The 19,837-nt window shown below is 47.2% G+C and overlaps 2 protein-coding genes across 2 annotated transcripts; both read left to right on the forward strand.

Annotated features, from left to right (window-relative positions):
- The first annotated feature begins 614 nt into the window (after positions 1–614).
- Positions 615–7,092, forward strand: LOC128268589 (GTP-binding protein Di-Ras1). Its single transcript, XM_053005715.1, has 5 exons — positions 615–785; positions 883–1,160; positions 6,580–6,740; positions 6,827–6,947; positions 7,011–7,092. The coding sequence occupies exons 1-5, from the start codon at positions 615–617 to the stop codon at positions 7,090–7,092; spliced, it is 813 nt and encodes a 270-aa protein (XP_052861675.1).
- A 3,415-nt stretch (positions 7,093–10,507) lies between these two features.
- LOC128268588 (protein kintoun) lies at positions 10,508–14,118 on the forward strand. The gene is made up of 3 exons (XM_053005714.1): positions 10,508–13,427; positions 13,491–13,611; positions 13,702–14,118. Exons 1-3 carry the CDS (start codon positions 11,152–11,154, stop codon positions 13,978–13,980), a joined length of 2,676 nt encoding a protein of 891 aa, XP_052861674.1. The 5' UTR covers positions 10,508–11,151; the 3' UTR covers positions 13,981–14,118.
- Positions 14,119–19,837: the final 5,719 nt, after the last annotated feature.

A 19,837-nucleotide genomic window follows, 5' to 3' on the forward strand; every position in this document is an offset into this window, starting at 1 on the left:
CGAAGGTCCGGATTACGGAGCAGTTTTTGTAGCGATAAGTGGGTACCCTCAAATGTGTGTGAAACACCATCTGGTCGGGATGGGTGCGGGTGCGGCCCGACGTGGGTTACATCGTTGAATATGCATGCGTTCGAACGGACCCACATATTGGCCGTAGCAGCATTCAGTGCACGGATTGAGCAAATAATCCCATTCTACGTTATGTTGATAACTCGAATGTTTTACTTCATTTTTTCCTGATTCGCAGCCCGTCTTGTCTGTTCTCTATTGCCAGTGTCGGACCGGTGGAAAGCGACACGTTAAACATTGACAGGATTGATGTCATTGCCGCCGGGCGCTACCACCACCGTGCAAAGGACACCACGACCCGGGCGGAGCGCGCGGAGCTAGGCGCTCTCGTCGTGCGCCAAATGCTGGAGTAAACCGAGCAGAAAACAGCGGAAACGGTGACACTGTCACCAGTTGGCACTCAATCCTTCTACAGCGGCGCTTCTTGCCCTCGCGTCTTCGGATCCCCAGTCGCGGAGCACCGGAAGGAGTTGCTGAAAGACAGGCGGCACACACGGACCTAAGGAGCGCCTTCAAGCGAGCAGCGCCGAGCAGGGACGGGTTAAATGAAAATGTCAGATTTCGAGCGAATAAGGCTAGTGATTTTGGGTGGAGCCGGTGTCGGTAAGAGTTGTATCATTAAGCGCTTCTTATTTAAGACGTACTCCGACAAGTACAGACCAACGGTGGAGGACCTGTACAACCGGGAGTACGACCTCGGCTCGGTGACGCTCAAGGTAGGTTGGCAGGGGAAGGGCGAATACCAGGGGCTTACGGCACACTCGGAGGCGAAATGTAATGCCCGGAACACTCGGCACACACACATACACACAGGTTGACATCCTTGATACGTCCGGTGAGATGCAGTTTCCGGCCATGAGGAGACTATCGATTGCAACGGCTCACGCGTTCCTGCTGGTGTACGCGACCACGTCCGAGGCCAGCCTGGGCTGCGTCAAGCAGTGCTTCGAGGAGATACGCGAACAGCGGGCCGACTTCCAGGACATTCCCATGGTGATTGTTGGCAACAAGTACGACCTCACCGGCACCCACCGTGAGGTGCGCATCGAAGACGTTTCCGAGTGGGTGTTCTGCGAGCTACCGAAGCTTAAGTAAGTGCCAAAGCTTTTCCGCTCCGTGGGGTGTTAGAATCCAATTGTTGCCCGTGAGTGTGTAGTGCCCTTATTGCCCGCCGGGAGTAATTAAAGTTTCCCTCGGGGCACTGTAATTGATGTAAGCCTAGCATGTGTGCACCTTTTGGGGCCCGATTCTTGAAGTAGCGACCAACGCGGTGGTTGTTCGAGATGACGATAAGTTTATGTTTCTTATCCCTAGCCGCAGCTGAATCTTTATTAATTGGAAACGTTCAATGAAATGCTGAATATATTTGGCGATTTAATAAGCGGCCTGAGCCGTATTAAAACTTTAAATTAAAAACCGAAGCTGGGCCTTGTAAGCTCCACGACACGGCGCGCATATTGCAGTGCACCCGAAAGCCGCCGGGCCAGCATGTAATTAATGTTAATTACGTTGGCCCACCGAAATCCGAACTGGAGCCACAGATTTTTTACGTCCTCCCCTTTTTCCGGGGTGGGTGGGATTGTGCAATCCTCGAGAGTGTTTTTTTCGCCGCAAGAAAGCTCCTGGGGCTGGGCTCGAGAGAGCGGAGCGTTAGTGCTAGTGGCACCGCAGGGTGAAATATCAATTTAAAATTAATTTGTCCTCAAACAAATGTTACCTAGTGGCGGTTTTAGTCGTTTGTTTTTGTTGCTCAACGCTCTACGCTACATGGCACGTGACACGTTACGGTTGTTCGTTAGATTGAGTGGCACTAGAGGTAGGTGCCACAATGGAAAATCAGCGCTGAATATGCTGGGGCTAGTCCGAAGCTAGCCAGGAAGTTTGGTAAGGTTTGCTCGGAATTCATCCCGACACCAGAAGTGATTTAAATTTTGCATTTCTCCGTAAGCACGAGTTGACGATACTTCAGATGCGTACATGCTAGTGACACGGCACGTTGCCTGAAAGTAATCCTCTGTGAAAACACAATTAAACTTTGGGTAAAAAGGTTTCACTGTTGTTCGGTCCGATTCGATAAGCTTTAGCGACAACCGGACAGCCGAAAACCTCATATAGGACATGTCAGTAGTGCGATTGTTGTAAATTAATGCTTATTTCCAATTATTTTCACTAGCACGCGCTGTCTAAATGAAAATTGTTTAGCTCGTACGCCGCCATGTAGCACGGCCACTTGCTGTACAACCAATATAGAAAGTTGCAAACTACTTTACGCACAAGTGTCCTTAGCAACTCGAGCCATTTGCGGGGTGGAATTCTTGGCCACCAGCCACCTAGCCTCGGATCGGATCGACGTCGGGACGACAAAGTCAGCGTCATGAGTGGGCCTCTGGAGCATGCAAAAGACCTTAGGAGTGTAGGAGTGGTGCTTGTGGTGCGCTGCCGATGTAAGTTACGCCGCTCCGATGTTCGTCTTTCAATAAAGTATGTTCTCAAACGCTTCATATTGCTGCCTGAGGAATTCGATAAAGATTTTCAACCGTAGGGACCGTTGTTCTCGAAACGCTTCGCTTCGGCCAGTGAAGCCGGGAGCGGTTGTTGAATAAATAAATCTTGCCTAAATCGCGCACTTCACGCCACGCTTCGAATGTTGCGCCCGGATCTACTAAACGGTGAACGAGCCCACTTGTTTTGGCTGGCCTCGGACTAAGGACTTTGTCTGGCTCGGCTGACGAAGTTCTGGGACAAGTAACGGCACAGCACCGGTAACGTGACTAAAGCCAATTCGGTGGGATAAGTCTTAATTCAATCGTGTCGTGTGACGCGCACATAAACGCGGGTTTTTGACTGTGGAGAGGTGCATTCGTTCGATATTTTCAGATGTGAGTGCGAACCACAAACGCTAGCAAAAGAGCATGATTTGTATATCGATTTCAGTATTTTCCTATAATATAAAAACAAGAATTGTAAGGTGAGTGTCGGGGGCTAATCGAACCGCGGGTTCGATTTGCTTCACTGCCTCAAATTCAACTGAGGTCTCGCCTATGCTCAACGGTGCACATAGCGGACAGCAGAAGAGATTCAGAGCAGATTTACTGATTTACCTTTCGTCAATTTTGCTTTCTACAATTGTTTTGTGTTTCTTGCACATTATGTTTCGATAATATCAAATCGATTGAACCCAGCTGTGCCATATTTTTACCCGACACGTTCATATATCTTCGAGATACTCGAGACTCGTTCTGATGGTGCAATAGCGTGCAAAACGGTAACTCCCGATACGGAGCTGCTGCTGGGCGAGTGTTTGTGTTCAGCTGATCAGAAAAACTTTACTTAATGCGGAAAGCGCTCAAAGGTATCACCGTTTTGTTTTTCCGGTAAACGACTTCCTGTGTCCCCGCAGTGGTGCGCTGACATATTCAACAAATTGCTGCAGAACACCCAGCGACAGCATCGGAAGCACGCACCGTACCGTACCGAAGCCACAGGACGCAGCAGGATGCTTAACGAGTTTCAATTGTTGCTCGCTTAGTCCAAGGCAGATCGTGTCGGATGCAGCACGCTACACAGTAATGATCTAATCGTGTGCGTTTTTGCGCCACTCTATCTCTCAGTGTTACACGTCCAGCACCAGGATACACAGAACATTCGATAGACACAGCAAAAAAACAACCCTTCTACCAGTAGGCCTCTCGTTTACTCGGTCGGTAATGGAAGAGTTGGTTCCAGTCGTAACACGAAGTTCGAGGTTCGGTTGGGTCAAGCGCCTATACGGCTACGTTAAGCCCGGAGGGCGGAGAAAATCGAAACTTTTTTAGACTGTCTCGTAGCCTTCTCGACACACAGCTCAATGTCGGGGGGGCTCAAAAAACAACAACATCTACGGTCAATCATAAGCACCGCATAGCATGCTTACATCCCATTTTGCCTGCAACTGGCACACCGTCTAGCCCTGTTCGGTACGGGGTCTCAAATTATTACCAACACTCGTCGGTTTACAAACATCAATACTGACCGTTTTTATACGGCAAGTTCGGTAGATGAAGTTTGGCTCCACAAGCGGCCACTGGTCTGGCCATTCTGGCTTCACCCGCCCCAAGCCCGGACACTGGCTACAAGTGTTCCATTCGGTGATGGCACCGTTAATTGACTTTGGCGGCTGATGGTGGCTCATAGCAAATTAAAGACGACGATGACACAGAATATTCGGCTCTAGTCTGTGTTTCATGTGCCGGCTTTAAAGTCGTGACATTAGGTTTCTCTTGGCCGGTTCTTAAGAACCTTGTCGTCTTACATAATGACACCTTAAAGCACACCCCGTTTAAGGTACATTGCCCTTTAACCATTTCTTCCAGGCGTAATGTCGCGAATCGAAAGACGAGCCCGGCAATCCGTGCTCCTTCGAACGCTTCGAACTTAAATTGTTTGTTTTGAATCACGTTTTTCTTAGAACAGTTCCGTCTGCGGGTTATGTAAACGGTTGCTTTATTTCGGCTTGGGCAAACATGTTGCCCCGTCATTCGCTTTTTGTAGGTCGCTCGGTCGATTGGTTCGGGTCGGGTCAGGCGGACTCCGTCTTTAGTGTGGCCAGCAGCGAAATCAATCGAAATGTTTCGGTCAAAGGGCACAAACAGGGCACTTGTGGGCGTGGCGTGGATGGTGGTGACGGACCGGCCCAGCCCGGTCCGGGATGTGTCCTTCGGGTGGAATTAAAATGGCAAATTCCTTCATATTATGCTATTTTCAAAATTTTCATCTTCTCGGGACAACACGACCCCCAACGACTCGACTGGTGGCTGGTGGTGCGGTGGCTGGTTCCAGATAAGGTTACAAATCTAGGTCGAGAAAGGCACCACAAAGAAGGTGAAAATTGGTGGTTAGCTTGTATCCGGTCACCTCCACCCGAAGCACGGTACGAGCGGTACACACAAAGCATAACCTAGCTTTATAACGGCCAACGGCAAAAAAGGTGACTCTTTTGATTGTGTGATTGAGGTTGGGTCCGTCCATGCTGCTGAAGGCCACTTAATTGAAAGCCAAATTGAATACGCGTGAAAATGGTTAAAATGGTGAAAGTAAATTGTCCTGTCCGGACCGTCCCACGTGAGGGTGAGCCGGTTAGCTTGCCTAACGGAACAACATATTTGCGGTGAGGATGGGAAGAAGGCACAAACAAAACAGATGTTTACATTATCCTGACTGGCGTTACATTGCAGACTGGTAGCGATGTTTTCAACTTTTTTAAAAATTTGTACTCACGTAAAACGGTTCTGTACCGAGACCGATCGATTGTGGAGCATCGTGTGGCGCTCAAAAGTTGTCATCATCTTTTTGTCGCGCTGAAAGAGGGCAGCAACAGCCAGACTGTAGCTTCACGCACACTACGTGCGGCTACAACACGGCTTAAAAATGTTCCAATTCGCACCAACGCACAAAAGTTGGCAGCCCTAGGACCAATTTTATTGATTGAGTTGTGCATTTGAAAAAGGGCACCTTCAGTCAGAACGACCGGTCATACGGAGCAGAGTATTACGAAACTAGTGCAGAACGTGCCGGGAGTTCATCAAGAACTTGCTCCAGCCAGGCATATGGTCATAAAACTGCAGCCCAAAATGGGCCCAACGGCACAGAGTAGCGATTTTGGTGAGACTGCAAACCGGTACATCGTCTATAAGAACGAGGACTTCGTTCTTATTGGCAGTTAGCGTTCCAGGGGTTCCCCTAATGGAACACAGGATGGGAATGGGTCCAGAAATTGGAACTCTTCCCTTTTCGCATGTGCAAAATTTGAAATTAATTTCAACGTGCCAGTATTGCCGGGGTCTTTTGCAAGAAGCACGAGCACTCTGGCCATCATGTAAAACGTATGTACAGTGAATAAGCCAATACTGCCGATGCGCAGCCATTGGAGCCGCACGAATCGATTTCTTTTCGTCCTGCTAATGCGAAGAGTTTTTCATCCTTTGCCGATTCACCTGGCTCGGCGGCTGATCGCGCAAAGGCCAGTGTGGTTCTTTATGACCGAAGCCACCTGGCGGGCTTGCCGGGATGGGGGATGCTCTCTGCAATGTCGCGGGATTAAGAAGGCCAAACATAATGTTTTTTTCATTCCGAGCCCCCCGGCTCCCGGTCCATTTCGCATACAGCAATTTTGTGATCAAATGTTTGGCCAGCCCCGTGGGCATTTGAAATGCGTGGAACTCAGCGGGGGCACATGGTAATCCGGTGGACCGGTACAAAAAGGATGAAAATTACTTCCACCCCCGCCGAAAGCCATAAATTGGGAAATGGTTTTAAATGCGAGAATTAGCAGCTTAGTAACAGCGTTCCGGTCCGATCCGTTTTGCGGGGCGAACTTTACTCGTTCCGAAGCAACACGCCACAGCAGAGGTCACCGGCGCACAGCAATCTGTACCGGGCTTGTTTCGTAATTGGTTTTTCGCAGGGCTTCATATTTGTGTGCAATGTAAACGTTTATCGTATTCCGATGGTGTTTTTTCTTCTCCCCCATAGGGTGAAGGTGTTGGAGTGTTCGGCAAAAGATGATTACAATATCATGGAAATATTTCGAACGTTTGTAACACTGTCCCGCATACTGCCGGTGAACGGCGGTGCGGAATCCGGGTCCGGATTGAAGCGACGTTCGTCCGCGTACGTCAGTGCTAGCAGTAAAGGTAAGTAACGCAGCCGATGGTCGAAAATAACCCGATTAAATTATGCTATAAATGTAAGCCGGGTCACCTTTTCTTATGTTTTGCAGCAAAGTCGAGAATCGGAAGTCCGTCCATTGGTTGTGAAAAGGCAAAAGATCCGTCATATCTGGCGGCATCCACCTCGGAAGGCACCAGCAGTGGGGATGTGAAAGCAAAACCCCGGTCCAGGTACGCACAGCGAGTTCGGGTGAAAAGATTACTGTCGATTACTGATTACTTTCCATTTTGTAGATCACTAATTCGTAGATCGTCCCGGAAAACGAAACAACAAATTCAAAATGCTTCTGGCGTCGAGGACTGTAACATTCAATAACTTGACACCCTGGAGAGCACCGGCAATGAGACCGTGACTTAATTTGATGGACTGTTTTGCACATACCAACATGTTCGTAGATATGCAATCAGTCTAGCGTTCGTCTGTAGTCGAATTAGAAATTGAAAGCGCTATAGCACAATAAGCATCCCGCTCACAAAGAAAAAGCATTGGAGGAAAGTGACTTGTAGCCACAAAAGATGAAGAAAACGACGAACGAGGTACATACAATTACATTAATTAGATACCACGTGTGGTACGTCTGAAGGATCCGGTGAGGATTACCAGTAACCGTCAGCAAATCGACTGAAGCCGTGTGTGCGGACGGCGCATTCTGATATTTGTACGAGAACATAGCTGTAGCAGGGGTGCGTTGTACGATGATGCAATAAGTTAAGCAAAAACTTAAAACAAGAAAAAACGAATGTTATGTGACACTTTTTGGCCAAGCACTTTTATGATAAGTGCACATTGATTGATTCCCCACTTGTTGTAGTCTGTTGAATAGGACTAGGATAGGAGCCGTTACTGAAGTGAAAGAAAAACTAGTTGTTATCTTTGTGAAACATCCTTAGGAGTTCGGCGAATGTACAGTAACAATGTAAAGGGTCTGACCGGTTGGCGCCTTTCGCATGGCCACGATACGAACTGAGATGCATTGGTAGTAACGTTTTGTATAAAGCAATAATTTCCGGGTATTGTCTGTTCGTTGATTTTACCGGAATAGAAGTGAATATGTAAATGTGAACGTGAACGGAACGGAACGTGATGGATGAATCGACTACATAGCAAGTCTCATTTCCTATTATACTCATACCAGTGAATATGATAACAAAAACTTCAAGACACAAAGTGTTTGTTGCGTTTTTCGAAAAAATGCTTAACAATGCATATGCAATACAAAACAAGTAAAATCAAACATGTGAGGGAGCAGCTTGTAACATGAACGGAAACATAAGCAAATTTGAAAAAAAAAGTTTGCAATACAAGTGAGATTAAGCTATGCTCTAAATATGCTAAAGACTTTTTCGAACACTTTACCCATGTTCTAACAAATCCATATAAAACATACTACGAATTCGCCTAAACTTACCTTTCCGCGAATTTTACTGTTTTTATTAGCTTGGAAGAATGATAGACGTTGCAAATAGCGATAGTACGGTTTAGTTGTGTCCTGCATTAACTGTTGGGTGATTTGCAAATGAGAAACGTTCATCTAGAAGTGTCGTTTAAAGATCGTTTTGAAGAAGTGATAACTCATGGCAACATGCGTATGCGCAACACGCAGTTAGAATGTAAACTAGTCCAATGCTGAGCTTAACCATTTGTATGATCAGTCTTTAACTGTCTACCATTTTAGAGGGTCCATACACTAAATCGGTCGATTCTCCCTACCTGCGGCAAAACGTCGAATATATACAGCGAACCATAGGATCTTGGTTCGGTTTTGTAGGACAGGTTTTCCGCATGCATGTTACTAACATTTTTTTATAAAACGACAGCTATACAGATTTATAGGAACACTTTCTACTTTAAGCAGAATGTCCAGCTATCATGCTCGCACAACACACACCACTCGATATAATTTTGCTCCCAACTGCACAACGGAAATGCGAAAATCGTCTCACGTTGTTTGGTTCGTGCATGAAGATAATTTAAAGTTTTAAACAAATGCATCAGTAAGATACGTTTAGAGAGACGTTAGAGTGAGACCGATTGCAGAATGTACCCATTTTGAACAATGAAATTACCATCGGAAGCGGTGATACCTTGGTCTGATTGCTAAGATCCTAGCAAGGTTTACATTTCGCGAAACTGCTGTAGGTTAAATGTTTGCAAATATTTCACACGAAGACGGCTGAAACCACTGATGGCGACAAACGATATTATTGGACCACGGTTCAGGGAACAAAGACCATCAAAATTGATACTAACAGATTAGGGCGCGCAAGGATCGTCTAAATGAATGACTCACGCAGCAAACAATAGAAAACAAGCGATTTAAAGTCCTGCTTTGGCAGTATTGGCTAAGTGGTTTCGAATCAAGAAAGGTAACACTTTGTAAAAGGAAAAACCGACAGAACCCATAAAACCATACACGATCATTACCCATTAGCGACATCCGTGGAAGACTATAGTGCCGATGATTACAATGTTGAGCATCACGATCCATGAACTCATGAAGATAACATATCGCCGTTATTGTTCGTACGTTGGAACAATGTTTACATGTAGAATGGTTTTTCAATGGTGAAGATTTGTTGTGTAGGTGACCACAGTGAGTAAAACAGTTAATTCCGAAGTTGGCAGGAAAGGCTTGGCAAGCTGCCGATGTTGATCTTGCTCTTCTGCACAGATCAGGTGGAAGAACCTGTCCCGGTCTATCAAAACGAAACGATTTTAGCCAGAAGTTCTTGTAGTCCCCATCCCGTTGGAGTGTCCTTTCTGGGGCACACTTTTCGCTACCGCTATCTAATGATCCTTATAGACTTACGCCTCTGTACCTATGCATGTTTAGATGTCGTGTCATAAGCAATTATCAATTCATTTCTAGTCGCTAACAGCGTTTCCTATCGATACTAATTGTCACTAGCTCGTTCTTCTAATAGAGTAAACACTTTGTGCAAAACTAGCGAGGCTTGCGGGAAAACTACAGTGCAATGCAAATTCCATCCTTTTAGATGGGTCGTTGAATGGAGTATGCGAACCGTAGGTGATTTAAAACATAACATGATTGATTCAAAGCTTAAGGAAAACATTGTCATGTGTTTAGTATATACTCAAAATTAATCGGAACGCCCACTGAAATGATTCGAACTAAGATACAAAAGAAAAGAAGAAAACAGAAAATTCAAAACATTGCTTATGAGAAATCCAAGTGAAGAGTAATAAAAATGTTTATAAAATGAGAGCGATAAGCGTTAGATCGCAGCCAACCAATACATTAATTAATTAATAAACCATTTCGATTATCCTTTCCTTATACAAATATTAGTATTGCTCCTGAAAAACTAACCAGAAAATAAGAAGGTAAGTGGTTAGACTCAGTTGACGAGATGTAATAAAACACTTGATCTGCCTGAAACACGATCCTCCGTCCATGAAAAGGGCATTTTCCTCAGGTAAGGCATGAATTACTAGTACTGCTAGGAGTAAACGCATCCAGACAGTGAATTAGAGCAACCTCAGCTAACAAAGTGGAATAAAACATGCTGAGGTTTTATTTCAAATGGTAAAAGATTTCTCTCCGCCATTTTTATTTATCCGCTAGAAATTTGCGCGTTGACATTCGTCGATTACCGTTTCGTCGACACTGCGGAATCGACGAACCCGGTTGTTTGATTTGACAGCTCGGGCTGCAACCGAAGGAGCAAGCAAAACACGAGCACACACACGAGCAAACACACGAGCCGATTCGCACGTACGCACACTTTGCATTTGTTCAGGGGCCTGGCCAAGAACGAAAATATTTTGATGCGAAGAAAGTGCTGCAAAAAGTGGTAGTTCAGCCGGAAATTGGTGTTATTGTAAAAAGAACCCGTCGAGCAGCGATCAAGTTGTTAAATACTAGTAAACTGTTACATTTAGACTTACACCGTTTTGTTAAGAATATCCGGCACGTTGTTAAATCAATTGGTTACGGGCTTGTCGTCCATTGGAAGAATCGTGTACCAACGTGCTCCAATCTGATTCGTCGTTTGCTGCGCTCCGCCCGGCAGTCTTGGCAACGGAACTGGTCTCCGAGAAATTGTCGTTAGATAAACAAAGTAACCCTATCGGTGGCAAAGTGAAAACACCGACTGTAAATGTGCTAGCCGTTTGGTGTTTGCCTGTGTAAAGATTGGTAAAAATAAGGCGAGGTGCTTCAGCCGGCATTTTGGTTTTCGACGTGTGCCCTCTGTGTGTCGTCGCTGCGCTGCGTAATTATTTGCCTCCATCTCGCTACCGCTCGGGCCCATCATCAACGAGATATACATTCACGGGGGTGAGCGAGCCAAGAAAAACATCTGCAAACAAGCGGACGAGATTGATTAAACATTGCACATCGAGTCGGGCAAAATGTCGGCGGCTGGCGATTTTAATCTTTCGCGGGACGAGTTTCGAAACATTACGCGCTGCCTGGATAATGAGGAATTTCGCAGCCTGTTCATCGAGTACTGTGACGAGCTGCGCGATCCTGCCAACCGGAAGCGCTACGAGGAAGAGATGACTGTGATGGAAGCCGAGCGCGGCTACGACGTAAAGTTTCTCAACCCGACACCCGGTTATGTAATTAAAACCGTTGTTGACGGCAAGCGCAAAGGATTCATCAATGTGTGCTGTTGCGAGCTTGTGAAGAAACCGATGAGCACCAGCGGTACGAACGATGATGGGCAGAAAGGACTCCGGTGGAGCATTCCGTACGCGCAAAGCCAACCGAGGAAGGATTACGATAATAAGAACGTCGAGTGCGTCGTGTACGACGTGATGTTCCATCCGGACTCGTTGCATCTGGCCTCGAAGAATGATGGATTCCGCAAGCTGCTGACGGACACGGCGCTGGACGCAGTGGAGTCTTCGTTCAAAGTAAAGCTGGACCGGGCCAATTTGCGCTTTCCGAAACTACAATACAAAGGCAATCCAAAGTGCACGGTAATGCGTGAGAAAATGGGCAACTTTCCTGACCATCAGCTGGCGATGGCTCCTGCAGCATCCGATGCCACAATAATGGGCTCAAACGTTTCGGAATTCAAGAAATCAAACCCAACCAATCAGCAGCCCAAAAATGGGAAGGAAAACATCGGGCAAAACGTCCGCAACGGCCATCTTTTCTACACAACACCTGAGTACAAAATTGTTCAATGTCGTGACGTTGACTACGAGGAGATGACCAACGAGCTGGACGCCAAGATCGATGTGACGATACCGCGGCTACTCAAGGTGATCATTACCTTGCCACTGCTCAAGTCGGCGGCCGATTGTGCACTGGACGTGACAAAATCGGCGCTTCATTTAGTGAGCGAAAAGCCGGCCCGGTACAAGCTTGAAGTAAAGCTGCCGTACGAGGTGCTCGAAAACGAGGGTACGGCCAAGTTCAATGTGGACGACAAAACCCTCGCGATAACGCTGCCAGTGATGCGGAAGCGGAACATCACTGTGCACGATATTAACCAAGCTAGAGCACCGAAACCGAAGCCGGATGAGACCGATACTCGTCAGATTGCAGCGTCCGACAAACAGTTGGTTCGGCAAATCGGGGACCAAGAGAACGCGGAGCATTTGCCCATCGATAAACCGCGATCTACGGGGCCAGTTTTGGCCGCTACGAGAAAAACTGTCTTTCCCAAGTTTTCCGTCAATAGGATGGAGAATATTTTCGCCTTCACGCTGAGCGTCCGCAACGTTGATCCGGCAACGATCGAGCTGGACAGTCGCGAAGACTCCCTGTACTGCCGGTTTTCGAACGTGGGCAACGGATTCTTCCCGTGCTATTACGTGTTTTTCGCCCGCTTCCCGAATGCACAGGTGACGGACGTGCAGCACGAGGAATGGGACAATAATCTCATCATACAAGTTACGCTCAACACCGGTAACCTTTCGTCGTACTTCGCTGGTCCGACCGAGCAGGAAGCGGTCCAGTACTCCATCATGGAGGATATAACGGACAAAATTAATAAATTCGGGAAGGAGATAGAGGACGACAGTCTGTGTATAGCGGTTGTTCGCCAGGAAAAGAGTATGAAGAAGGCAACCACCGGGTCCGGGCTCAGTATCGAGATCACGAAAAAGGACACTGAGCAGCGGGTTAACGAGGAGAGAGGCTACGAACGGGCTGTGCAGCCCGATGAACCAACTTGCGGCACCTCGGTGGATGAGTGCGATGGAAAGGAGACGGAGACGGAGGAGGCCCATGCCATGCTAAAAGCAAAGCGGAATGGTCGAAAAAAGAACAAGAAGCGATCACTTTCAGAATCCTTTTGCGACCATTTGAAAGTGATCGTGGAGAACGAGGTCGGTGATCAGTCAAAGCTAACCGACAGCCCGGCAAGTGGTGCTAGTGCGCCGATTCAGGCGCCCCATTCTGGTCTGAATTCGCGCAAAGTTCGCAGCGTGTCCGAGTGCTGCCAGCCGGCGGAATCGGAAGCTGGCGATGACTCGGATTTACTGCCATCACTTTCGTTTACGCGCAAGCTCAAGGGAATACTCAAGCGCAGCTCGTACGATCGCAGCATCAGTGAATGTTCGTCAGTGGACGATTTGGGAACTTCGGTTGAGATGAGCCTTCCGGGATCGATCGGCGAAGAATGCCGCAAGACGGTTCGCTTCAACGATGCCATTCGCAAGCAGCTTTTCCGGTATATGTTTGATGTCTGTTCCATGTGCAAGCAAACCGTTACCGTTTTCTCTTGTCGTTACAGCTCGAACTCCAGCATTTTGCGGCAGAAAAAGAAATCTCAAAAGAAACGAGAGCTCAAACAACGCGCCTTGGTGCGACGCACTAGCGAAGGCGAGAGTACCGATAACGACGAAAAAGACGGGGTGAGTAAATTGCACTTATCATTGTTTGTGCGGCGCCTCATATATTGTTATCCATTTGTGTATGTGTGTGTTATCAATGTATTTCTGCAGCTGCAGCACGCGAATCGCGGCTTGAGTTCGGATGAGAAGGAAGCGATGGAAAATGATAGCGGAGTTTCTTTCGATTCCGAATCCGGTGATAAAGACATACACAGCGATCCCGGGACGGCTGATCTCACGATGAGGACTGGCAATAAGAACTGTAGTTCTCCGAAAAACCGGAAAAACAATAGCAAAGGGAAGTCCTCGCAGGGCACCGGTGGAAACCGGAAAGCGGATGTGCAGAACATCGAATTCAAGAGTGATATGATTTTCGATATCGAAATGTAAGTTTATGTTTTGGTTTTTACGAAACACAAAATAAAAATTATTGTATGCCTACTTTAGTGATTGCGGTTGGCGTCAACCTTGCGGTAGATTGTTAAGCACCAGTAGAACCGATAGGAATATTTTAAATAAACATGCATTGTCCTGAACCACAAAGTGTCACAGTTGGAAATCTCTTGTGAATGAGCTTTATAGGTTATTGTAGTAAGTTTTGGCCTACGGTTTCCTGTATTCTATTCTTTTGTAATTATCTTTTTTTCAAATATTGATAGTATATTTGCATAAAAACTAAAAAGAAAACAAATTAAACCCAACCACGCAAGCCATTGCACGCCACCACATCAGGATACTTGCGCACCAGTCTCGATGAAATTTTTCACGAGATACGTGGTTGAAATATTTCGGTTCGATTTGGATACACTTTGAATGATATTCTGAAAAGCGGTTACTTACCGTTGAATCCCGTTGGCTTACCGTTTGAATTCAATCCTTAATTTTCCCTTGCTCAATTGTGTTGGAAATCTTAGGGCTTAGTCTAAACTTTCATCCGCAATTGATGCTTTAATTGTGTCAATGCTCAACGTTCAACCATAGCTACTGTTATCAACCGTAGCTTTGCTGATGGCCCAGTTCGCTGTTGGAACACAAATTGGCATTGATTCGCCGATAGGACAATAAGCGGATAGGACAATCAACAAACACCAAAAGCTAATGGTTTATTGTGAATTCGTTTAGAGCTACAACCGGAAGTTAGTGCAGTATCGGGGACAACAATATACAAAGGTAGGTTCTCTTTCAATCTGTTTTTCTTGCACAAAATGTGTTCTCTAGGAAGTATGCAACTCATTAAGACAATACAATTCAAGAAGATACGTTTTTTTGTACCTGCTTTGTTCTCTTTCTCAACCATTCTATTACTTAAGCACATGCAAAATGAATTAGCACATCAATTAGCCCTGGTAAAAGTTACGGTTGAATAAAAAATCGTGGAATGCTTTATGCATGCTAAAGTGGGGCTAGGCTATAGCATATAGCCGAAGATACTAGTAAACAACGGAAGCAGCTTCTTGAAGCTACTTCGCATGAGCTAAGTTTGAATTTGAAGTGTATCGGAAAATCGATACTGCCAATGTAAAGCACCTTTAAACTTTTGTTGATGTTTATGAAACGGATTCGTGCAACTTTGCCATGCAAACAGCACACCGAAAACTCGTTCGGATCATGGTGCCTCAAGAGCTTTTGACAAAATCGTAAGCGTTTAGTGGCAAGTTTGCTGTGAATCAGCCGATGGCAGAAGATACAATTCCCCCACGTGAAAGCCGCCGTATGTTGACTTGATGGCCTCATGAGCCTTACGTGAATCTGAGGGAAACATGACTCCACTGACGAAAGCCACGAAAGGCTGATCGTTTCAAAATCGAATTCTGATTCAAGAGTATGTTTTGATTTTTCCTTTTCTCGGAAAAATAGCAACAATTCCAAGCTAAAGTTTGTAAGTTAATTAAGTATATAAGCAAGTATCTTAACTACAAACATAAGAAATTATACGAAAAACTTCATTCTTTCCTTTAGTTAAAGTTAAGAAACAGTAATTCACTTCTTCAGACTTCCTTTTCTATTTTCTTATTAGCACTTTAGTGTATCTTTGATTCGCTTTAAAATAGCAGATCCAGCAGGAAATGATACGCAGGTTTCGATAACGTTAAAGATAAAGTCGATAAATGAGAGCACAGAAGGAACCCTTAGAAGTTGTTGCGTTAAGTATGGGAACGCAATTTCGTCGACAGTATTTTTGCCTAGAACTTTGTCAAAACCGTGATGGTAAACTTTGCACAAATTAGCTTCTCTCTCTCTGTCTCTCGCTCTCTCGAAAAATCGGCTTGCAAGTGGCACGACTCACAGACTGACGAAAAGTCAGTCAGGCACGTGTTTGCTAATTAGCGCAGTTGAAGGAATTCGTTAGAAATATTCACCAAGATCACGGCCAGCGGCAGTGGCGGGCCGTGGCGGCTGGGGGCTGGGAACAATCCGGGGCGAGAAAAATTCAGTTGTAATTAAAAGGAAATCAAATCTTTGCTGTGCAGGTGATAGCGGTACAGGTTGGGAATATCAGAACCACAACGTATCGATCACGGGTCGGTATCGAAAACGCCAATACCGGGCACGGTTAAAATGGGGCCGCCTGGTATAATTCATGACTCATTAGCCACTGGATGGGATTTGTGTTGACCAACGAGAAGCAAATTGATGAGCGAAACGGATACACACAGTGCGGCACCTTTTGGCCCCAAAGCGAACCGCTTACCGTTGCCAGAAACTGATCGATTGAACAAACGAGCCGATCGACCGGATGAACGTAAGAAAGTGGGCGCGATCGGGTCCCCGGGCGAAAATGGTCGGCCAGAACACGCAATCGGGATAAATATGTTTGGAGGTTCGCACTTATCAACAGGTGTGCTCGGCGGTGAATCCGTCCGCGATGTGTGCATGTTTTATTTCACAAAGATTGTTCCGCCCGCTCACGGGGTCGGTCACGGTCGTCCACGGTGAAGGCCATTGTCGAGAGGGGTTCGTGTGTTGCTCACGTAACGCCCGAAAACCACGGTACGGAAACTAAATCTACCGGCGAATCCGAACGGATGTGACGCAGTTCGTGCCCGAGGGGAAATATAAACCCATCAATGCAGCATAATTTATTTCAGCGCGCCGGCCCTCGAAAACATCACGAATCGTCAAGCAATCGGAACTGCTTTCGGCAGGGTTTTGTTTATTGCAATACGAGGTGTGTTTGGTTTTTGAGCCTTTCATGTGCCGAGTGTTATAAGGGGAAAATCGAAAACATGTGTGAACACAAATAGTGCCCAACGCCGGCAGAGTGTTTGGCTTTCGCCAAACCTATGCAAATAATCACGTCAGTAACGTAGTGCCATGTTTTATAGAGAAGAATGTCTTTGCCAGGATACCATACAAGGAACTGCACGTTGATTAAAGTGTTCCTTTCAGAACCAACCAGAAGTCGAAGAAAAAATTCAGTTAAATGCTTCCGGTTCCAGATGAACTTTTGAAAACCGCATGGAAGTGAACATCTGGACTTAGAAGTAAAGGTACGTTAAAATGAAGTAGTAGTTCCTAACTAATGCCTAAAGTATTGCCTAAATTATTAACATAATGGCCCCTTTCATAGAGTAGTCGGTAACGCTTGTCGCCGTTTCGTAGCTGGCCGTGGTTCGATTCCCAAAATCGGTCTATAACACAACGTTACAGTAAGCAACACAGAGAATAATGTTGTCTCTGCTGCAGGCCGGTTGCCGGATAAAAGGGGAAGAATTACTTATCAGGGCAGAGGACCAAAGAAGAAGAACTAACACACTGAACAACCTAAGTATTATCGAGGGTGCAAATTAAAGATAACGATTATCGATTGTTGCATTGCTCGCAGTGCTCCGTGGCGCACATGGTTGGGGGGAAAATCAGGGGATTGATTTTTCGAATAGTGGCCATAGTTTGATACTGTAAAACACGCAATAAGCCATCCCTATCCCCGGTACATTCTGGATTTGTTCTGGAATCCGGGTTCGGGTTCGGCTTGTGTATCGTTGCGCCTTAGCTCACTGACTAACAAACATTTCATCAAAGCCTCTCGGTGCTGGTATGAAAACAATGGAACCGCGAAGGTAAGAATGATCAATGGATGCCTCGTTTGATGTGAAATTGACCGCCCGTAGCCCTAATTAGACGGGCCGAATATATCTGCCGAAACAACGGTGTCTTACACGGGATGATAGCTGATGATGCTCAATTACAGATGTCAATCGATGCTTGATAAATAAGTTCTCATTAGTAATCCCGAGGGTTTTCCTAGGCAACGGCAACGCGATTAGTTGTCCTGGAGTTCAAACATAAAAGGAAAAGCCACATTCGCCACCATTCGTTCACCATTTTCGCAAGTAGCAGCATCTGCCGGGGGTTTGATACATGCATATTTATCACATTTAAACGCAGCATTTGCAACTATTTTCTGCAATTTTCCCGGGCATTCAGAGCACCATCTAACCGTGAAGGAAACCCAGGAACCACATCCAAAATTCATGAGAATTCAATCGCTCCACCCCGAGTGCCCCACTCGGGCGATCAGTCAGCTGTGTCCCCTTTGATGGATTGTGGTGTGGTTTCTTCCCGCGACCGACTTTTGCTGTTTGGATTTCTGCATTCCAATAGAGTTCGAAACTCGCATTCGGAATGCTCGAATTCCACGAATCTGTTCCACGAGACGTGATCCGTGCTGGCGAGGATGTGCGATAACGTTTCACTCCCAAACGCTCCGTTCTGTTTGTTTAGGATCAGTCGCCGGGCGCGTCTTGTTTTGAGACCGCATCTCTTTTCGCCGGCCCGTTCCACAACAATAAGGTATAAGGTTGTTTAATCTTATCCCTCTCGACGAGACCTGATCAATGAACAGCTGTGCATCACGCCTGCCGACTTTCAGACCAGCCATCAGTCATCGGAGGTGTTTTTGAGGCGTAGCATAGCAAAATAATGTCAGCATGCTGCTGCCAGAATGCGCCGTTGGCAAGGTAAGCGAAGGTCAGGCAACACAATGGAAACCGGATTCCGTTCCCTCGGTTCCTTGCTGTGTTGCGTACTGAATCCCCTGGTCCTGATCTGCTTAGACCCTTCTCGGGCCTGCGAGCTGTCGTAAGGATTGCTTCCTACCGCTACTCGCACCCTAGGACTGCGCCGCCACTTGCGAGAGCTCTGGCCAATGTTACTTCTAGCTACCCTCCAGGATCGGTAGAAGTGGCACTCCACCAATTGGCTCAACTGCTCGAGGCGTCACGAGTTCACCCCAGACGCAGCCCAGTGAGGTGCGAACCTTTCGAGGGCCACGCATCGCATATCGGCCTTCGAATTCCTCGACAGCGCGCGTACGACGGGTCACGCGGTTTGCTAGACTTCCGCCGTACCTCCGGGCGACAGATTCCTGGCCAAGATAGCGAGGGAAATCAGGGAGGACGTCTTCAGCGGTGGCGGCGACGGCGGCGGCATCACCGAACGCTGGCGGCATTTGGCTTCGCTGGCCGAAGCGCGGTGCGGCCAAACTGCGCAAGCCCGGACCGAAGCGTCTGCTGTGTCCACGCTCCAGCTCTCATATGCCCAGGGCAACAGTTTGTTGGTTCGGTTCATTCCGCGTTGATTCAATCGTCGCTCCGGTTCGTCGGTTGCTGTTGCTCCTCGGTGTGCTCGGAAGCGAAAGCCTGGAATGCTGCTGGCACTCGCGCACCAGGTCCCGTCACCAGATACCGTCCCGGTCGGGGGCCGCGTTCGCCGTTTGGTCCGCCCGTCACCGTAACGGTCGCCCAGGAACCCGGAAAAAGTCAGTCAATTAGGTGCGAAACCGGTGGAAGGTACGCGTGTGTGTGTGTGTGCGGCCATGTGTGGCTTTACTAATGAAGTTTACCCAACGCGCGAGGTCGCTCGGGAAGCAACAGGGGGGGCGCATCAGCAGATGTCATCTGTCGGCGGCCGTCGTCGTCCGGGGATATCTGGGAGCTATCGCGGCGCATCCAGACCCAGGAGCCGCCAGTCGACGGTAGCGATTGGTGGTCCGGTTTCGCAAAATGGCAGTTGAGGCGCGCGGTTGAGCTGTCCGAAGTGTGGAAGTTGTCCGAACTACGACGGCCTGCGGTCCGATTCACGGAAAGGATTACGACCGCGTCGCCTGGCGTGCTTCGTGTCACGCTGGCTCTGGGGTGACCGGAGCCAGCCAGCCAGCCAGCCAGCCAACCGAACCCGCCGAGAGCCGAGACCTGGTCGGGATGCGCGCCAACGGAGTCCCTCAGTCAGTCCGTTGGTGACGCTT

This window comes from Anopheles cruzii, chromosome 2 (genome assembly GCF_943734635.1).
Source record: "Anopheles cruzii chromosome 2, idAnoCruzAS_RS32_06, whole genome shotgun sequence".
Classification (NCBI taxonomy): domain Eukaryota; kingdom Metazoa; phylum Arthropoda; class Insecta; order Diptera; family Culicidae; genus Anopheles; species Anopheles cruzii.

Excerpts from the sequence above, each read along its gene's own strand:
- LOC128268588 (XM_053005714.1), top strand. The coding sequence starts at position 11,152 with ATGTCGGCGGCTGGCGATTTTAATCTTTCGCGGGACGAGTTTCGAAAC. Across the intron at positions 13,428-13,490 it reads ATTCGCAAGCAGCTTTTCCG|CTCGAACTCCAGCATTTTGC; the intron begins GTATATGTTTGA and ends TTGTCGTTACAG. Across the intron at positions 13,612-13,701 it reads ATAACGACGAAAAAGACGGG|CTGCAGCACGCGAATCGCGG; the intron begins GTGAGTAAATTG and ends GTATTTCTGCAG.
- LOC128268589 (XM_053005715.1), top strand. The coding sequence starts at position 615 with ATGAAAATGTCAGATTTCGAGCGAATAAGGCTAGTGATTTTGGGTGGA. Across the intron at positions 1,161-6,579 it reads TGCGAGCTACCGAAGCTTAA|GGTGAAGGTGTTGGAGTGTT; the intron begins GTAAGTGCCAAA and ends TCTCCCCCATAG. Across the intron at positions 6,741-6,826 it reads CGTCAGTGCTAGCAGTAAAG|CAAAGTCGAGAATCGGAAGT; the intron begins GTAAGTAACGCA and ends TATGTTTTGCAG.